General features: G+C 41.3%; 1 protein-coding gene across 5 annotated transcripts in view; it reads right to left on the reverse strand.

Moving 5' to 3' along the window:
- Positions 1-13,785, reverse strand: part of sphkap (SPHK1 interactor, AKAP domain containing) — a 30,727-nt gene that overhangs the window by 1,042 nt on the left and 15,900 nt on the right. For 3 of the 5 annotated variants that reach the window (XM_061782136.1, XM_061782135.1, XM_061782133.1), the window contains exons 4-11: positions 11,808-11,867; positions 11,385-11,525; positions 9,596-9,851; positions 5,707-9,022; positions 4,016-4,177; positions 3,218-3,301; positions 2,369-2,418; positions 36-223 (exon numbers count right to left, since the gene is read on the reverse strand). In XM_061782136.1, coding sequence (XP_061638120.1) covers positions 36-223; positions 2,369-2,418; positions 3,218-3,301; positions 4,016-4,177; positions 5,707-9,022; positions 9,596-9,851; positions 11,385-11,525; positions 11,808-11,867 — 4,257 coding nt within the window. The remainder of the gene's footprint in view (positions 1-35; positions 224-2,368; positions 2,419-3,217; positions 3,302-4,015; positions 4,178-5,706; positions 9,023-9,595; positions 9,852-11,384; positions 11,526-11,807; positions 11,868-13,785) is intronic. The other 2 variants (XM_061782134.1, XM_061782137.1) reach the window with 2 other exon arrangements.

Below are 13,785 nucleotides of genomic sequence, written 5' to 3' on the forward strand. Positions count from 1 at the left end.
ACTATAACAAACGGCAGACAAGCACATTTCCCCACCTTGGCAACCCTTTTTTCTTTGGACTTCTTGAAGTAGAGAACTGGAAGGCCCAGCTCGGAAGCGGCAATCCACTGCAGAGCCACAGTCACCTCGGAGTCCAAGCACTCCGCTTCCAGGTAGCAGTTTACCACGAGGAGCTCCCTGACATGACCGCCATCACCGCCTGCTGTCCTGGCTGAGCTGCTCGCTGAAATGTCAGTCATGAATTAGTCACCACAATTCCCTACCAGAATTTTCACAATACACTCTATGAATTTGAATCATATTTACACAATCTAAAAACAGTTGGGTTATTTCATTAACCCAATTCCAGGGTAGTTTGTGTTGGGTCAAATTTCTGAGATTTACCATTTCTTTGCGTTATGTTAACCAAATTCCTGGGTTGTTTATTTTGGGTCAAATTTCTTGGGTACCTTACCTTCATTACATTTCACACAGTATATTGTGTAAATGTTTGCCCAGTGTTTTGCAACACAATACATAATGTGTAAAAACCCTCAGGAGACTCTCAGACAGCACACAAAGGATCGCTGACAGTGGTTTCTTAAGTCTAATCTTTGCAGTGTTTAAAACTGTGACATGACCTTAAGTAATATTCATTGATGTTATTTCAGGCTCTGAGCAATCCTACCATCAACATCAAAATTTTCATCTGGTGTCTGAAGTTCTACCTTAATTGGAGAATCTGCTGATCAGCTCTTAAATATTCTATCTATCTATCTATCTATCTATCTATCTATCTATCTATCTATCTATCTATCTATCTATCTATCTATCTATCTATCCAGCCATCCAGCTATCCAGCTATCTATCTATCTATCTATCTATCTATCTATCTATCTATCTATCTATCTATCTATCTATCTATCTATCTATCTATCTATCTATCTATCTATCTATCTATCTATCCATCCATCCATCCATCCATCCATCCATCCATCCATCCATCCATCCATCCATCTATCTATCTATCTATCTATCTATCTATCTATCTATCTATCTATCTATCTATCTATCTATCTATCTATCTATCCATCCATCCAGCCATCCAGCTATCTATCTATCTATCTATCTATCTATCTATCTATCCATCCATCCATCCATCCATCCATCCATCCATCCATCCATCCATCCATCCATCCATCCATCTATCTATCTATCTATCTATCTATCTATCTATCTATCTATCTATCTATCTATCTATCTATCTATCTATCTATCTATCTATCTATCTATCTATCTACCGGGACCGTGCTGTTCCAGGAAAGAAAGAAAAATCTACAAAATCCACTCATTTGGGTGTGATGTAACAACTTACAACTGGCACAACTAGCTGTTTTCTTAGCTTGGTATTCCAGAAGTGACATATTTATACTGTATTTTGTGTTTGTCTTTGTGTGTTTTAAATTGACCTTCAGTAAATTCTTGCAACAAGAATGCATGATATTAAGTACATTTGACACAGAGTTATGGCAACAATGTGACAATAACATTCAATAGATTTTAAGTGATTGATACCAATTATAAACTATTTTAAATATTGAATCCAATCAAAAAGATAAATTTTCACTATAAATAGATCCAAAATACTTCAACCAATGATTCCATTATTTTCAATTTAGTAGTTTTTTTAAATGTACTTTATCAAGTTTTAATCAAAGTTGAAGTAATTAAAATCTATTCAATTATGTAAGTGTCTCTTTGTTGCCTTATTTTTTTGAGTAGACAACGGTCAAATCTTTCTGAGTCTACAGTATCAGTGTTCCCTTTCACTTATTTTTTTTGCAGTAACCCTATACATTGTAGTCAATATAACGCAAAACGTATAATTTCACCACTTGGAAACCTTTGGCCCAAAAAGTTGGGTCAAATGAATATCCCAACTTTTTGGGTCAACTTAACTAAGGCAACTGGGTCAAAAAGGGACCGACCTCTACTTGGGTCAAATTGACCAAATAGTTGGTTTATTCATTGAATCCAAGAAGTTGGGTTATTTTGACCCCAAAAGTTGGGTTATTCATTTAACCCAAAAAATCTGGGTCAAATGAATAGCCCAATTTCTTTAGGTCAAATTGAACCATGTACTGTAGATGTCGGTCCCTTTTTGACCCAGCAATTGGGTTAAAAATAACCCAAGTTGGGTTATTTTTTAACTGTTTTTAGAGTGCCGTAAGGTTCATATTTTTAAAATGAGGTAAAGGCAATAAATATTCAATACATTTGAGGGTTTAACCCCAGAGATCAAACACATTATGTAGTCTGCCTGCAGGCATTGCACTTGAGATACAAAACGTAAATAAGATATTTTCAGCACAAAGAGCAGAGTACTTACCAAAGTAATTGTCTTTGGTTGCTGCTTGGTGACTTTTCTCTAACTCTACACTGTGAAGACAAAAGAAAACAGCCTAAACAAAGTAGTCTTGGTATACCCAATAAAATGCAACCAACAGCAACTAGTTTTCTTAAAAAAAGACAATGCGAGCACTGTGTATAGAGTTATGCAGCCGTACATTTCTGCCAGTCACGGGCAGGAGGGTAACACGGTCAGACCCACAATCCCTACCAAAATAAAAGAAATAAAGAAAAAAAATCCCACGTTGAACACACCTGCAAATGTTTTGGTGATATTTTTGGCCTGTGAATAAAAGCAATTTCGCGATATCAAAAGGCCATTTCAAATTGCGCTAATCAATGGTAGTATAATGATAGACGTTGCTTTCAGAATACATGATTTCACCTTCTTCTTCTAAAAATAGCAATACAGCAAGTTAGCAACCTTTCACCATGAATATGTTACTCAATTTATACTTAATGAGTGCTTTGCTTGTGGATAAAGATATCAGGCTCGCATATTAAAATATTCTGTCACAATTGGCATACACTGTGTGTTGTGTACTGACGGACACTGCACTACTCACATGTAATTGTAACAAAAGTTTAAAATCATATGACAATCAAAAATCATTTCGTAATTAGCTATTAGAGGACACACCGTTTAACTAAATGATCTGGACGGAGAGAAGGCTTTTCTGTTTATTCATTTCTATTTCTCAGTTGTACCACAGTACTTATTAATTCATTATAGTGAGGAGTTCAGCTACCCGTTTGCCACATTACACACAAGACCATGAGATATATCATTAGAGGCATCACAATGTCCAACAACAACAACAACAGTTACCCAATTTCTGTGCTATGAGATGGCACGTCAGAGAAAGGATCGAGATCGGCCATGCCTACGCTTGAGCCGCTGCTGGTCGCATTCCTGTAACGCATTAAGGAAACAAAAGAACATTATTTACATCTCGGTTCCACGCATCCTGCCTAATCACTGACAAAAATATGCAAGCATTATTGCACATTTACTGTAGATTTCCATGCATACAGCAGCTGCAGCAGAATCTAAGACTCATGGTTGGAGAGCTGGTGATATTTGCCTGTCTGACAATGAGATTTGGATATAGTTGCCGTGGGATTGATGAACGAGCCGGGCTGGTAACCATGCCATCGTGTCACATGATTGGGGGATGAAGTGTAAAATTAAAAATGTTGATGAAGAAGTTGGAAGGAGCAGCATGTGGTATGATGTTGCGCTTCACAACTGAGTGAAAAAGCACAAGAAATATTTCTCACAAAACACATTAAGCCAAGGACGACCAGTGATTGGCCTCTCAATTTGCAAAAGGAGAACAATGTCGCAAGTCAAATGATCAAAAAAGGCTTTTGGTTTGAGAAGTCATACTGTATGTTCTCCAATGACTCAAGGTGAGCAAGGTTGAAGGTGTGTCGCATCTTGTAGAGGGGCTTCGTGGAGCTCGCTGTCTGGCCAAACTGGCATGAAATCAGCAGCAGAAGCAGGTAGTAAATTTGGCATTGGCACAGGAGAGCACAGGTGTCAGCAGCAATGGGCCGATGGCAGTGAGGTGACGGTGGGAGCGGCAGCCTCATTAGCATTTATCAGGAAATGGCAGTTACTGACCCCTCACTCAGCTGGATAAAACTACTGGTCTCTTCGGGGGGGTCATCCTCCGTGTTTATATGGGACCAGCTTCCCATGCTCTCTTCGCTGCTCGCGCTCATTGAACGCTTGTCCCGCTTCTCTACTTTCTCCGCAACTACAGTTGGCCTGTCCCTTTCACTGCTGGAAGAGCAAAATTGTTCAAGAGATTATGGATTTAAGTATTCCTGCCAAATGTCATTGTCGGTGACCTGATGGCTTCTCAATGCAGTACACAAAAAGCTAGATAATTCACCAGCATATTTAACGCATCAACAATCTGCATTCCTCAAGGGAATGCTTGTATTTTCAGTGCCATTCGGCACACTGATCGAATTAAGCCGTAATCCAATGGTTGAGCGCTGCCAACCTTGAAAATACAAGCGAGAGATCAACTATTGTTTACTGAGTCAGTGTGTGTCACTCTTACATTAGGGACAAAGAGATTGACACCGAGATTAAATGTTTTTTTACCACAAACAGGAGCTTGTCTCCACCCTTATTCATTATTCAGCATGTATTAATTTGAGGATTTGCATTCCATTAAGCCAAAATATCTCCACCAAAACCCTCTATATAGCCACCAGTGCAAAGGTCACCGTTTGATGTGTTGTTTAGTGATGCAGAAATGACCATACTGGGGTCTCAGAGGTCAACTAGAGGTAAGGTTCGCAAGGCTGAATTGATAAAAATATTAAAAATTATAATAATAATAATTTTATTACTTCATGGTTCATCAAAGACGGCAGACAGATGCAGTGTGATTATGATGGACATTTCCATTAATGCCATAGTAAACTGTGAAACCAATTCCTGTATCCTTAAACATGGCAATAAAACATACAAAGAGAACATTCAACAATACTCACAAGCATATATTCTCTCTACTCTGTGGAGTTTAGTATTAGTTTACGTAGTTTGCTGTCTACTTATTCTTGCAGTTTTCAATTAACTAACTCTAGCAGTGTCACATCTATTTACACGTAAATGTGTGCACACCATAGGGCGCGGCAACAATATGTGTAATATGTGAATCTTATAAAACAGTGCATTCAAGTCAAAATGAGCACTGTGAAAAAGGTCATTAAATAAAACTATTGGTGGCTTGAGACTTTTGTCCACTGCAGTACTGTATTACATTTCTCTTTGTCTCTAACTGCATTCATTAGCACCTCTTTTCTGGTTCATTTGAGACTGAACAACAAAAAGTACAGTGACAGCCTTCATTAACCGCAAAACATTAAAATGCTTTGTCTGTCTATGCCCCATTACTTCTTCTGGAAGCTATTCGAAAACACTGGGTTTTTTCTTCTACGTGTAGCTGTCCTTGTCTCACAAAAGATGAGATTTTCTTATAACAAAATTCAAGAGGTATTCGCGCAAGTTGAAGCATTCTTGAAAGGTTGGGTTTCACTTGTGTTAGCATGTTAACCAAATATGAAATCAGATCACACAATTAAGGTGAGTTGTAAATATTTTCTGACACATGCACCATTGGAATTCAAATCAAACCTTATCTAAAACTGTAGAGACGACTACATTTTACTGTACAATATATCCTCAGTGTGCTTGCCATTAGAGCAAATATTTCAAAATACCCAGCTTCTCAATTCCATACTTTTCCCTTCTCATTCTTTTATAATGTTTTTACACTAAAGGTTTTATCTCAGTACCTGATGCCGTTGGCTGTAATCCTCTCAGTACGCTTGGTAACTGTCATCTCTGGTGGTCGTTGCGAAGGTCCGTCTCTCCTTTCATGGCTATCCCCCTCAATGTGGATTACTGGCACATCCCTGGGGCCTCTTATACGGGGTGTACTGCTGTCACCCACACCTGATATAAACCCAGGTTGTTCTTGACTTGACCTACCCGGACTACAGTTTAAATGGGATTGTTTGAACCCCCTCCTTCTCTCACCAACAGGCATCGTTTGTGTGTGCGGTCCACTTATGCCCTCAGTAACATCTTGCTGATCTCCGGCAGATGATTTACCAATATCCACAATGTCAGCTGCCAGGCGGTTGGCAAACTGCTGTACGTGGGGCTGGGAGTCTCCTGCAGCCTCCAAGTCAATGCTGTCCTCTGGATCAACAATGATCTTGTTCTTCCGCATCAAAGACTCAATAGAACTAGACCAGGTATCATGGATCAGCATATCAGTGATCTGGTCAGTCTTGCCTCTTTTATAGAGACACGAGTCTGACTTGCACAGTCCTGTTGCTGCCACTGAGTTGGTTGGGTAGATATTCAGCGTGTCGCCATGCGCATTTCGGGCAAACCCATCAAATGAATTGGCTTTAATAGGTGAGCTGACAGTCAGTCTTGAATCTGAGGAGCGTCTGTCTGGGACTGAGGACTGTCGTATACAAAATGGACTCCGGGGAGATGGGGGGAACAAGCTGTTGTTCCACTCTTTAGTCTTTGCAATGCCATGCTCTTTGTTTTCCTTATCCATGTCCCTGAGCATAAACCTGTAGAACTCCTCTGTGATGCTCTCAGTGCTAGACTGTTTGGACAGGCAGGATGTAGTCCTGACATTAAGGTGACCATTTTTCTTGGATGCAGCCTGTTGCACAGCTGCAGCCAGAATGTTGCTGGCATTTTTCCCCGCGTAGTAGTCCAGAAGAAGGTCGAAGCCTCTGCCCTCAGTCTCCATCTGGTTTACCATGAACCGTGAAAATTCATCTGTGATGCTCTCACAACTTGACTGCTTGGAAATAGAGCTACCACGACTCAGGTTCTGGCCTAAACGACTGCCAGGGCCCAGTGTGTTTGGTGTACCCGAGGGGTCTGCATCTTCCTCTGGAATGCTTTCATAACTCGAGGCCTTTCCACGGCTCCACCTCTCACACTGTAATCTGCTACGTGGCTGCCCTGGTTTGGAAGTGTCCACCACATTAAGCTCAGGGCAGTTCATGATCCTGGCAGTGACTTCCGAGGCAAACAGGGCAAATGAGTCCTGCGGTTCATCAGGGTTGACCGACTCATCTACCACACGGTTCACCAGGCGCTCCATCAATTCTGGCTGCTCCTCTGTTTTCTTTTTTATCTCACTGAGACGTGGTGCTCGATGTTTCTTCGAGGTGACATTGTTGCTCTGACCCTCTTTCCTTCTGAGTACCGTTCGGCAAGCAGGGATCAAAAAAGCCTCTGGGCCCTCTGTAGATGTCCCTTTGAGGGCACAGAACCAGGGCTGTTTCCCAGTAGAATTTTCAAGACATATGGCAGCTAGTTCTGTGGCCATAGACACCACCGTAGCAGCCAAATCATCAGCATAGCAAGTAATAGGTGTCCTGCTCTCTGAGTCCATTCTCCAAGAGAAGAGTGAACTGCAAGAGTTGAGCGAAGACTGTGGGGTGAGCGAGGACTGTCTGCTGTCATTTCCTGTCACAAATCGGCCCCGCCGCTCTGTGACATGAACTGGGATTTCACTCAAGGGGACTCTGACAGCAGTTGTGTCCTGCTGGCCAGACCAGTCTTTTGTATGTATGGCAGACTTTGACTGACTTTGTGCACAGCAGGAGTGCTGCTGTTGCTCTTTGCTGCATGCTTTATTGAGAGATGCATTGACATCACTTTCTTCAAGCACATTCGTGCTAATTCCAGGAAGCCTATATGTGCTTTGGGACATTCCACTATGTTTGTCAGTGTTAGTAGATGGCCTATAACTTCCTAAACCCTGTAACTGACTTAATGGATCATTGCTTCCCTTTGCAGGAGCATGCTCCTTGGAGCATGTATCAATGTCCTGTATCTCAAATAAACCTTTATCACTTATTGATATGTGGCTGATCTTTTTCTGTGCCTGGCAAAGAATCTCGAACAGCAAATTGTTTACATTGTCCTGCAGGAGAACCTGGAGGCTCGGTCCATCTTTCCCAGTCCCCTCCAGTTCTTTTTTCCTTTTGGCTTTTTTTAAAGCATGCTTAAAAAGACTGTCGGCCACCTCAATGATTAATTCACCCACCTCTCTTTCTTCAGTGTAGGATTTTTTCGGACAAGTGATGCCATCAACTATCTTGCAATGTGTAGACTCCAAGAGGTCAGCTACACTCCGGTAGCAATGCGGATAAGTCAGCACCTCAGCTGCTTCCCTGTGAAGGACCTCGGCAATGTTTGCACGGAATGCTTCAACACTGGTACCTTCTGCAACGCTACAATGTAGCGTGAAGGCTGCAGATGTTTGAGCAGCAGATATCAAACCTTGTGATGTGGTGAAGACTGCACTTAAATCTGCGTCATTATTGCTGCCCTCCCCTGATTTCTCTGTCAGCTCCAATGCTGCAACAGCACCAGCAACCTGAGCCATAGCGCACATGGCTGAGGAGAAGGAGTAATCACCTTTCTCCTCTGGTTTCTCTAGCTCCTCTTCTGTGTCTTCTGAAGTTGAATCCTTGGTGATATGTCCAGCTAGCTGTGGGGAAGTTATGGTGCCAATAACATTGGCAGCACAGGTCAAAGCCACCTCTAGAGGTTTAGATGGGAGTCCTCCATTGTGGTGAGAAGCGTGAGATTTCTTTTCTGGCACCTCAATGTCTTGAGTGGTGATATCCTGGTCAGACAAATTTGGCACCTGAGGCTCTGGCCACTCTGCAGTTCCATCCGCACTGTCTGGGCTTTGAACTATAACAATTTTTGGGAGTTCAAAAGAGCAGGTGTGCTGTTGGGAAGGCTGTTTTCTTTGTGAGATTGCAGTGTTGGAGTGGCATTGAGAGTGTGACACACTGACTGCAGCCTCAGAGACAAAAGAGGTTTCATCTTGAGAAAGGCGTATGAAGGCATCTTGCAGTACTGACTCTGCCAGATTGGTGGCGTAGTGACCAGCTGATTCGTTTGTGTGGAGGCTGACCCGCGGATTGGCTTCCCTTTTCACCTCTGCATCCTCCCTGCTCTGATGATGAGCCACCTGTCCCCTTTGACCTGTGACACTAGCACTGTGTTTCTGTGCAACCTGTACCAACCTCTCTGCCCGTTCACGAACCTCTGCCTCTGTAGAGACAAAGAAATAGAATGATAGAATAGGGAAAGGCCAGCAGCTATGTCCAATATAACATGAGACTCAGAGAGGTATGAATTTAACAATATGTTTATTATTCTGGTTGTAGTTCACAGAGGTGGAGAACAGTTTTAGTCAATGGATTGTATTGTGTGTGTCAATTTACAAACTGTTACTGTCAACAGATTTCATTTTCCACCTGAAATACCTAGCGCATACTTACAAAAATATTGTTGTATATTATCGTGTCTTAGAATATTAAATAAAATAAGAAACTATGTTGGCTTGCTCTTGTTTGCCTCCAATTTTTGAATTTTGAGGTGCCCACACCTTCTTATATATCAAGCCAGGTGTTTAAGGAAAAGAATGCTATGATTTTGTGATATATCCTATTGATATAACATTGGCCAAGAAGAAGGCGGCACGGTGGACGACCAGTCGGTTTGTGGTTAAAAATGCCAAACGAGAGGGTAGTTGTCACATACAGAAGGAATCTTGTTAAATGGAATAGTGTTAAAATGACAACAGGAAGCATATTTGAAATCACAGTTTCAGCCGAAACGTACCATTTCTAGAACCGTCATCCTCGCTGTCATCTCCCATGTGTTCTGAAGCCGTTAGGAAATCTTCCTCGATGGATGAAACTGAACGATTGGTGTCATCATCAACCCGTTGTCTTATTTGCCATGGATGAAGCTGTCTTTCTTTTCCCCACTGCAAACCTGCAAGGAACCTGTTGATCTCAAAGATGATACTGCTTGGTTGGATGAAGCGCCTCTTCCCTGAACTCTGAAGCAGGCACACACCTGTACTTTTCTGCTGCTGTTGAGAAACAGAAACAAAAGAAATCCAATATACAGTGCCATGAAATTGTATTGCCCTCCCCCTTCTAAAATTCTTATATTTTTGCATAGTTTCCCCACTTTAATGTTTAAGATCATCAATATCAGAAAAATACAACCCAACTTAAAATGCTGTTTTTAAATGGCGAATTCATTTATTAAGGGAACAAAAATTACTTAAAGTTACCTGGCTCTGTGTGAAAAAATTATAAAATCATGAATTAAGTGTCACAATTTTTGGTTAATTTTCACTGATCACACCCAAGCCTGATTACCTCCAGACCTGTTCAATCAAGTAATCACTTTAAACAGAATCTGGCTCGACAAAATCAAATTGGACAAAAGATCTAAAACAGCTGCAACAAAATGGCACGATCCAAAGATTACCCCGCGAGAACAACAATGACTCATCCAGGCCACAAAGGAACTCAGGACAACTTCTAAAGAACTGCAGGCCTCACTTGCCTCAGTTAAGGTCAGTCTTCATGATACAACAAGAAGGAAGAGATGAGGCAAAAATGGCATTCATGGCAGAGTTTCAAGGCCAAAACCAATGCTGACCAAAAAGAACATAAAGGCTCGTCTTACTTTTACAAAAAAAAAAACATTGAATGATTTCCAAGACTTTTGGGAGACTATTATATGGACTAATGAGATTAAACCTTTTTGGAAGGTGTGTGTCGTCGTTACATGTGGGGTAAATTTAGCACAGCAGGACCTGGAAAACTTGTGATTGATGGAAGCACGATTTCTGCTCTTTAACAGAAAATCCTCAAGGAGAATGTTGAGCCATCAGTTTGTGACCTCAAGCTGAAAGCGCTCTTGGCTTCTGCAGCAGGATAATGATCAAAAACACACCAGTAAGTCAACATCTGAATGGCTTAAAAAAAACAAAATGAAGGTTTTAGAGTGGCCTAGTCAAAGTCCAGACTTGAATCCAATTGAAATGCAGTGGCATGACCTTAAAAAGGCCGTTCATGCTCGAAAAGCCTCCGTTTTTTGCTGAATTCAAACAATTCTCCAAGGAAGTGTGTGCCAAAATATCTCCACAGAGATGTGAATGACTCATTCCCAGTTATAGAAAAACGCTTGATTTCATTTGTTCCTGCTGAGGATGGCCCAACCAGTTATTAGGTTTACGGGGGCATTACTTTTTCACACAGGGCCTCAATAAATGTAAATAAATAAATAATAATAAATACATAATAATTTAAAATCTATTTTTTTCCTTAATAAATGAAATCGCCATTTTAAGTTCACTTGGGTTATATTTGTTACATTTGATATTTACATTTGTTTGATCATCTTAAACAGTAAAGTGAGGAAACTATGCAACAATATAAGAATTTCAGAAGGGGACCAATATTTTTTCACAGCACTGTATTATGCTGTCAATATGGTAATAAGTCAACAGTAGTAAATGTTGTTATACTATTCCAGGAATAACTTCACTGTCAGAAGTTTTGATCACAAACTCAAACACTTGGAAGGCCACAAAAACACCCAAAGTCACCTGAGAAGGAGCTGTTGGGCGTGTTTGACGAGTGTCAGATCCCTCAAGTCCATTGAGGAAGATGATCTCGTTTTCTTTTGGTTGGTGAGCAGTTAGCAATTCAACAAGCTTTGGCAGGTCTGGAGACACCAGTCCCAGTTTCTGTGGAGAAGAGCATGCAACATGGGTTCTCGCTACTACCATTGCACTGGCTCTTAATAAGTAAACCCCTCGATGACGGGACATGAACACTGACTGCCCGCTACACCCACTGGGAGCAGCTACCAAATCTGCACATTATACAAATAAATTGACCACGATAATGACCTTGTATCCACGGCAACCATGCCTTTTATGTGAAACTAAAATGAGGGATTATAAGTAGTTATTTAAAAAAAAGACAAAAAAAGTGAGAGAAGGGAAAAAAACAAGGAATTTGCTTACCTTAATGCTTTTGTCATCTTGACAATCGGTTTTCTGCGTGTCCAGATTCACAAAAAACATCTGGAAATGACACAGGGAGAAAAGACAAGAAATCGGATTGTTTTTAACATTGTTTGCTCATCTATATTTCAACATTTGTCCTTGCACTAGATTTCCACATTACGGGACGCTGGAGTCTGTTAAGATCATTAAGATGGCACAGCAATAGCATTCGACTTAGAACCTAGTGCTTTCGACATCTTACAAACTTGACTGTTCTGAACATAAGCTACATGCAGCACGCCTTGTCTGGACCGACTTGGGATCTCTGTATAAAAGTAAAACACCCCACAGAATAACATCCATCAACCTGAAGTTGAAGCACACTTGGGTTTTGCAGCAGGACAACAATCCAAAACACACTAGCAAGTCAATTTTGAATGGCTTAACAACAACTTTCTGTAATCGATGGAACCATGGATTCTGCTCTTTACCAGAAAATCCTGAAGAATATTCAAGCATCAGCTTGTGACCTCAAGCTGAAGCGCACTTGGGTTCTGCAGCAGGATATCGATCCAAAACACAGCACTTCTGAATGCTTCATAAAAACAAAATGAAGGTATTGGATTGGCCTAGTCAAAGTATGACCTTGAATCCGATTGAAATGCTGTTGCACGACCTTAAAAAGGCCGTTCGTGCTCGAAAACACTCCAGTGTTGCTGAATTCAAAGAATTTTACAAGGAAGAGTGTGCAAAAATATCTCCACAGAGATGTGAACGACTCATTGCCAGTTACATAAAACACTTGATTTCAGTAAGAAAGCAAAAGATTAAGAATTTGAGAAGGGGGCAAATACGTTTTCACGGCACTGCATGTTGCACCAACGACAAGGACAGAAATTCAACAGAGGCTATCTTCAGCCTCTTTCTCATCAGAGCACACACTGCTGATGCAGAAACTGGCTCTCACCACAGTGTGGTCTGAAAAACAAAGAGAACACTTTTAAACCTTTCAACTACAAAGTGATATTGTAGTACAGTATCACAGCCACTAATCACACAACAGTTCGATGCCTATAGCTCTTATAAAAACAACAACACTAGTGTTTGCAAAACAGCACAGTCCAAGACTCCTTTTACATGCTCGTTATAGCCTCGATTTTTCCATCTTTTTTCGGACTTGTGTGGCAGTATCTGAGCGACAACTGAGGCGGGATGGAGCTTTTGTAAATGCTGGAAACGTAGGACAGTTTTACAACTGACATTCACTTCTAACGCCCATCTTGTGCTTTTATACACCACGCCAGATGCTGGCACCGATATCGTTACGCATCTATCTGATTGCGGGATGCCAAGTTACTGCAACCCTTGATGCTTCTGCCATTTCTTTTTGACAAAAAATACAAACTTTTTTTGCAACATGACCAGTTAAACAAGACATCTGCTATCTGTCATGGCTGACAAATGTTCTGTAAGTCAGTGGTCCCTTCTTTCATTTCTTTCTCTCATGTTCTGTCACACATCTTACCCACCTACGTGGCTCTCTACAGCCTTATTGGTCTATGATGGAGTCGTCATGTTAGCATGGGGAGCCTGGGACTGTTCACACGGCCTGCAGTTTCATTTTGCAGCACACAGCCACTGATCTATGTTGGCATAGTCGAGTACGTGCGTGGATAAACGGATGAAGCGTAGCTCCAGTTGCAGTGGAGGAGGAATTGGATGGGAAGGGGCTCCCAGTTGCTCAATTGTGAGCGCAACATGAATCGCCTGTGCCATTTTTGTGTCGCAGTCACAACATTTCTATATGTGTCTAACATCTAGGTGCTGCCAAACTTGCAGAGAAGTGAGTCATGGAGTCTTTTCAATGCAAAACATGCACAGGTGGAATCCTGCTGTCTCTCATTTACTTCTGCCATCACCTGCACCACCTGTTGCAGCCACCTCCTCTCCTCTCTAGACGTACAAAAATAAATATATAGCGTCAAATAATTACACT

This window comes from Phyllopteryx taeniolatus, chromosome 8 (genome assembly GCF_024500385.1).
Source record: "Phyllopteryx taeniolatus isolate TA_2022b chromosome 8, UOR_Ptae_1.2, whole genome shotgun sequence".
Taxonomy (NCBI): domain Eukaryota; kingdom Metazoa; phylum Chordata; class Actinopteri; order Syngnathiformes; family Syngnathidae; genus Phyllopteryx; species Phyllopteryx taeniolatus.